The 7,319-nt window shown below is 44.1% G+C and overlaps 1 protein-coding gene across 1 annotated transcript in view; it reads left to right on the forward strand.

Moving 5' to 3' along the window:
* The window catches only part of THSD4 (thrombospondin type 1 domain containing 4), a 121,855-nt gene that overhangs the window by 82,824 nt on the left and 31,712 nt on the right, over window positions 1-7,319 (forward strand). The window contains exon 8 of the mRNA XM_029285324.1: window positions 7,102-7,306. Within this exon, the coding sequence (XP_029141157.1) occupies window positions 7,102-7,306 (205 nt within the window). The remainder of the gene's footprint in view (window positions 1-7,101; window positions 7,307-7,319) is intronic.

The following is a 7,319-nucleotide window of genomic DNA, read 5'->3' on the forward strand; positions in this document are numbered from 1 at the left end:
CTCCTCCTCCTCCTTTGCCTTCTCTCCTTCTCTTCCTCCATCTGCTCTTCCTCCTCCTTTTTCTTCTCTCCTCTTTCTCCACGTACTTTTCCTTCCTCCCTCCCTCCCTCCTCCTCCTCCTCCCCTTCCTTCCTTCCTTCCTCTCTACTACCTTCACCTTCTCCTCCATCTTCTCCTCCACCTTTCTTCCCCTCCTCCATCTCCTTCCTTCCTTCCTTCCTTCCTTCCTTCCTTCCTTCCTTCCTTCCTTCCTTCCTTCTCTTCCACCATCTCCTCCTCCTTTTTCTTCTTCTCCTCATCCTCCTGCCTTTTCTTTTCTCCTTTTCTTTTTCCACCTTCTTGTTTCTCTCCTTCTCCACAATCCCAGATTGTGCTGCTATTTTTTTAAAACAAAATATTCTATTTTGGGCAAAGAGTTATTGTGTGTGGAGAGAGGGTGGAGGATGCGGGGGGGGGGGGAAGAGAGACAAGAAAGTGTTGGTTCCCCCCCCCCCAAAAAAAACCCCCACAGCTATACAGGTGCTTCCAGAGAGAACATCCACATTGTCATGTTGTGGAGAATCTCATAGGAAGAAAGACCAGATCAGGATGACAAATGCAGTGGTGTGGTGTTTGTTGCGTGGGTGTGCCCTGGTGAAATTCTGCAAGATGGTGGGGATGCCAAAAGGGAAGGACTTGCATTGTGATGCTGCCCCTGTCATCTCATAGATTGTATCTATTTTTCTTCTGTTTTGTCTTGCGTTGTTCTCCTTTCTTGACTTCTCACATTTGTAAATCCCACCTGGCAGCTGTGCAGGGAGGTTTTATTGCTCTTATTGTATTTCGGTCTGCTTTTATGTGCGATTTTTATTGTTGTAGCTACTTCGCTGGTTACTGACTGTAAATAAATGCAATTTCAGTCTTGCAGATTTGGTCCCTTGCCTGTAGCTACCCATCAGCTGAGCTGACCACACCTGACTTGGAGGGCTCAGCTTGGAGAGCGGACAGGTCTCTCCATCCCCATTTATTTTCCTTTTCCACACTCTGAGACATTCACCAAGGATCTGGGGAGAGATTTCATTCCTCTGCATTGATTTGAGCAGCCCCAGCTTTTGATTGGTGGCAGGAGGGAAATTTTTCGGCTTTATGGCAGCGATTACGCTGCTGTGCAAAAACACCAGACCTGCCAGGAAGGTACGATATGAATTTCTAACCACTGATTCTAGCTATTTTATTACCAATGGAAGCAAGGGTCTTCCCAAAGGACAGTGTGAAAAAAATAAAATCTAGAGATTACAAATGGTGTGAGTTTTTGAAAAAAAAACATTTTTTGGATAAAGTATCAATCAGCATGTATTCACAACAGTTGCAGCATCCCAGGGTCCTGGGATCACCATTTGATCACCATCTGATCAACCTTCCCAGCCGGATTCTGAGAAACAAAGTCAGTGGGGGAAGTTAAGCTGATTGGCTTAACAACCACAGCAAAAAAATAAACATAAAAATAAATAAAATTGCAAAATTGAACACAGCTCATTTAACAACCGCAACAGAAGTTCCCGGCCTAATTGTGGTTATAAGTTGAGGACTCTTTGTATTTTAGCGATGGTGAAATCTCCAAAGCAAGCTCTGTGCAGCTCTGCCACTCTTCTGGGAAAGGAGAACGACGATTGTGTGAGGCCACAGTGTGGGAACGGAGTTGCCAAGGAGCAAAAGCTTTGGACAAAGGTGTCAGTGCCCACCGAACTTTATGGCTGGAACGTACCACACTAAGTCTTGTGGGTCTGTCTTGAAAGGGCTTTTTCCCACTGTGCCCAGCATGAAATGTGCTCGTTCCTCTGACTCTGTTTCTATGAATCACGGCAGGGCAATTTGGGGAAGACCCCTTCCTCTCTCTCCTCCTGAAGCGTTCAAAGGAACAATGGCTGAAGGGCTGATTTGGAGCCCAAGGATGGAAGTCAGCAGGGGACTTCTGTGTGAAAGTCTTCTGGAAAAGATTGGCATCCGGTGGCCAGTTGCCTACCCCAAAATCCCCAGCGTATAACTCTTCAGCTCCAGCCCTCTCCCCTTCTTTCGGAAGGCTGGAGGTTGCTGCTAGGTTTTTGGAAGAGATGGACAAGGAGATTGAAAGCAAAAGCTAATAGGCAGAATCTCGGAGGAACTGCAAAAAAGCCCCCCCCCAAAAAACGTGTGTCTTTCCCCAACTCTTGGTGAGCCTCCCTGCTTCTTTGAAGAATTGAAATACGGCTGTCCCGGGAGAGGAGTCGTGCATCTCTTAAAATGGGTTTGTGGGAACGTAGCTCACAGCCAACGAACGGACCAACCAACGTCTGATGTGTGCTGGGGTTTTTGGCAACGAGTGTTCGACTTTGTAGCCCTTACTTTGTTCCAGGAAGATGTGTTGGTTAAAGGGGGGGGAATGTGCAATTCAAGATGATTCACTGCAGATTATTTATGCCTTAAAGTGTAAAGAGTGAGGAGTTGTCTCTTTCTTATGTTCCACCCAATAAAGTTTTGGCACCGCAAAGTCATCCATCCATGGGACTTTACAGTCCACTGTCAATATGTCCTAAATCTGGATTAGTTTAGGGTATAATAGCCTAATAAACCCAACGTATTTGCTCATCATTATTTTTGGCTTACCCTTTCCGCGGTTCATTTATTTGTTTAAAAGTTTTGTCAGGCTGCCCATCTTAAAACGCAACTCGGGGCAGCTCACAACAATCGTAAAAGCCTCAGACCACAAAGCCATAAACCGTTGTTGAATCGTGGCTTATCCTAGTGGTGCGAACCCAGTGGGTCTTTGCTGTTTACCAGCATGCAGCAATATGTTCTTTGCCATTGTGGTTACAAAATTTTCTGGTTCCCATTTAAAGGCTGGAAATGGTCTTCCTTGCTCTAAGAACCTCACAATGCAACCTGTCTCTTGCGGAATCGGTACAAAATGCCAGCCGTGGAGGCTCCATAGGAAATGAGGAGATCAAATGTTCCAAGTTATATAAGTCATGTTTTTAAACTCAGTGGAAGGACATTTTTGCTCTTTATGTAACTGTCTGCAGCTTGGCTTTCCGAAGAGTGATTTAATAGCCAGGAATAAAGGGGGGGGGGGGAACACAGAAAAGCAAATTTTCTTGTTCTCCAGATGTGATCCCACTCTGAATCTCTTTTTCTCCTGCCCGCATGTGGCTTCTGATCTGTGATGAAGATGAAAAAAAAAGACTAGGGAAGACAGGATAGCAGTGTTCCAACATTTAAGGGGCTGCCACAAAGATGAGGGGAGGGGAATTGGACCACCATTTGTCTGAAATGGTATAGGGCTTCCTGCCTGAGCAAGGGGTTGGACTACAAGATCTTCAAGGTCCCTTCCAAGTCTGTTATTCTGTATTCAGATCTCTGTCTCTATCCAACATAAGTGAAAGCCTGCTCTTCTTGGTCTGGAAAATTCATTCTGAATTTTCATTTTTGCTCGGGGAGGCGCAGAACAGGCATCTTGGTGCACAAATTCCAGGGGGATTAATTTTTCTTCCATCCATGGACTTCGCCAAGGGCGAACAGCCCCCTCGTTGATTGGGGAGGCAGCTTGTGCACAACTGCTAGCCTCACGCGGAAGTCCCTAATGAGTTTCCAAGGATGCCCAGAGTTTTTCTGGAATCACTTGAATGAGCAAATACAAAAAGTGCCCCCAAAGAGTTGGTGTTATTATTATTTTCTTTTTCAGATTAATTAGCGAAAGTTGAGCCAATCTTCAACCTCAACTCGCTCCTTTCCCATTTCGTTTGACCTCCTGGAGGTCTTTCCTTCAAAAGTCAACATATAAACACGACACATGGGCCTGTGGAACAGAAAAACAAAAAGACAGAAGGGGTTAAACCAAGATTAATTGAACCTGCATAACTTTCTGAAATTAATTTAGAATTCAAGGGTTTCTCCTGATGCAAGAAATCCCATTTGTTCATTGTTCGTTGAATTTCCGTGTGGGAAACAAAACACAGGGATCTCCTAGACCAAACTAAAATGGGTTTGTGTCCTTGGTGTGCCCCCTCCAATCCCTGGAGAGGATTCCTTTTTTTATGGCATGGGGTGGGAATCTGTTCTCCAATGTATCCATTTCATATTCTTGTCAAATGACTTGCATAAGATTGTCATAGGACTTTGAATATTAGAACTTTGCATTAATATGATGAGCCAGTTTGGTCTAGTGGTTAAATCACCACACTAGAAACCAGGAGATGGGGAGTTCTAGTCCTGCCTTAGGCCTGAAAGCCAGCTGGGTGACTTTGGGCCAGTCACCAGGAGATGGGGAGTTCTAGTCCCGCCTTCGCCATGAAAGCCGGCTGGGTGATTTTGGGCCAATCACCAGGAGACGGTGAATTCTCGTCCCACCTTAGGCATGAAAGCCAGCTGGGTGACTTTGGGCAAATCACCAGGAGATGGTGAGTTCTAGTCCCGCCTTCGCCATGAAAGCTGGCTGGGTGACTCTGAACCAGTCACTCTCTTTCAACCCAACTCACCTCATGGGTTGTTGTGAGTAAAATAGGAGGAGAAGGAGGAAGGTGTATTGGATATGTTCACTGCCTTGAGTTATCTGTAAGAATAATAAAGGCAGGATACAAATAAATAAATATGATGTTGGCTAGATAGGTGTCTGGCTAGTTCTGAGAGGTCTCTTCCATTCTTTTTCCATACTACTAAATTCTCGGGGCCAAACAGCATCTTCTCTTATAATTACAGAACCTTTCATTTTTCTAGCCTTGCATTAAGTAGGATGGATTGTAGTGACCTTTCAGGTTTTGGAAGCATTTCCCCACTCATAGTTGGAGAGTCTTGTACCTGGTGAGAAGCTCCTAATGAAGTTGCTTTATGAGTCCTTAAACCTAGATCTACTGAAATTTAGTTCTAAACCGAGAAATAAGGAGAAATTTCCTGACAGAACAATTAAGCAGTGGAACCGCTTGCCTCCAGAAGTTGTGGGTGCTCCATCCCGGGAGGTTTTCAAGAAGAGACTGGACAACCATTTGTCTGGAATGGTATAGGGTCTCCTCAGTGGCGGGATTCAAATATGTGAACAACCGGTTCTCTGTGTGGATGCTGCTTCCGGAAGTCCATTCTGGGCCTGGGCAACAAAAAATTAGCTACCGGTTCTGCCGAAGTGGTGCGAACCGGCTGGATCCCACCACTGGGTCTCCTGCTTGGGCAGAGGGTTGGCCTAGAAGATCTTCAAGGTTCCTTCCAACTCTGTTATTCGGTTATTTCTAGATACCAAGAAGGTACTAATCTGAAAGAGGAGTCTTTTGTTTGGAAGGAAAGTGATGCAATTGACTCCTTTGAAGTCTTCTCCCAGCTGGAAGAGAAGATCCAGCTTGAAAGATAATACCTTGCAAAAAAAAGAGAGGCTTTAATCTCTTCCAAGCCCTTGATGGAAAATCATCTCCTTTAACCTCTTTCCATCTTGGCCTGCATCCTTTCCCCCCCTGCCTTCTTCCTGTCCTGCTCCTATCATATCATCTGGTCACAATATATCCCCATGAAAAATGGAGGAAAACAGGGCCCTGCGCAACCCATTCTGTCATCCATCAAGAACTCGGCTTCTCCATTGTGGTGTAGGCTGATCTTTTTCTCCATTTTCAGAAACATTCCTAAGTGCTGAGCCTCTTGCAGCAGCTGCCTTTAAAGCCAACAGGCATAAAAAAAAAATCAACCTGCCAGAAAAAATTGCTTTATTCTTCACCCCTAAAATTGTTTTGGCCAAAGGTCCAAGTCCAGCAATATTCAGTTTTGGACCAATTACAGGTGTCTGGCCCAATCTGCCATAACTCATCAGAGTTCTAAATATCTACTTCAGGCCATTGGAAGAGAAAGCTCCTAGTAAGGCAGCAGAATAAAGAGTTTCTACTGTGTATCCACGTCTGGCCAAATGGGTTGTCATATTTATTATTTTTTCAATAGAACCCAGAAGCTACTTTCAAAAGAAGTGATGACAACTTAGTGAATTCCATTGCTTTGAGAAGGAGGAGGGAACAAAGTCTGCCTTGGTTTGGGGAGTAAATTGCCCCAGTTGTAATTTGGATTCCATCAGGAAGGACTTTCTAAAGAACTTTCAAGCAAAGGAATCATTAACAAAAGCACTATTGTATTGCATTGTGTTGTGATATATTGTATTGTGTTGAGTTGCATTACTTTACTTTACTAGACTAGACTAGACTAGACTAGAATAGAATAGAATAGAATAGAATAGAATAGACCAGAGCAGACCAGAGCAGACCAGAGCAGACCAGAGCAGACCAGACCAGACTAGACTAGACTAGACTAGACTAGACTAGACTTGACTTGACTTGACTTGACAGATTTAACATAGCTACCCTCTCCAGTGGACTCTGGGCAGTTTACAAAATATAATGTTAAGTACTATAATACTAAATTAAAACAACAATATAAACAAAATGAAAGCTCAAACCAAAGAACCATTGAGACAAAGCATGACAGCATCTCCAACCCCCAATATGTTAACTCCAGTTTCCCAACGCCCCGCAGAGAATGGGGAAGATATTGGGATTTGGAAGCAGAGACATTGTTCCCTTTGTCTGCACTGTGATTTCTTTGATCTGTAGAGTAGTTTCTAATGTTTGCACATCTCCTGAGATGAGCATTGTAAGTGTGGGAAGGGCTTCTCTTTATCCTAGTTGTGACTACCTGATGCTGAGATTGGCTACATCTTTAAATGCTTATAGAGCAGCCAACCTTTTTGGAGGTCCATAGTGAGGCAGTGAAAAGATGCCTCCATATCATGATGCTTCTTAAATTTAACAGTACTTATCATATTAAAAATTTAAATTGACACATTCGCTGCCATTACTGCTTCTCGCAAATGTTGGATGGGATTTTTATTTCAACATAGGCTGGCAAATAATTTTGATTTCATGCTTGGAAGGCCCTCAGAGGTCCTCAGACCACACTTTGAGAAACACCGATCTACAGTAACTTCTGAAATGCAGAAATAGAAACATATTCCAAGCTGGTGATGGGTCTACACTGAGTTTCACTGTACTTTCTTAAAACCAGTTCTAATGCATTCCATATACAGCGAATTGACCACTTGATTCTCTGTTTCCTTTCCCGTGACAGAGTATTGGCTGTGATGACTACCTGGGTTCCGATAAGGTGGTGGACAAATGTGGAATCTGTGGAGGGGACAACACAGCTTGCAGGGTGATCTCAGGAGTCTTCAAGCACAGCCTGACCAACCTTGGCTACCACAAAATAGTAGAAATTCCAGAAGGGGCCACCAAAATCAACATCACAGAGATGTCCAAGAGCAACAATTACCTGGGTAAGAAGTCCAT

Source organism: Protobothrops mucrosquamatus, unplaced genomic scaffold (genome assembly GCF_001527695.2).
Source record: "Protobothrops mucrosquamatus isolate PMUCROS unplaced genomic scaffold, P.Mucros_1.0 scaffold1508, whole genome shotgun sequence".
Classification (NCBI taxonomy): domain Eukaryota; kingdom Metazoa; phylum Chordata; class Lepidosauria; order Squamata; family Viperidae; genus Protobothrops; species Protobothrops mucrosquamatus.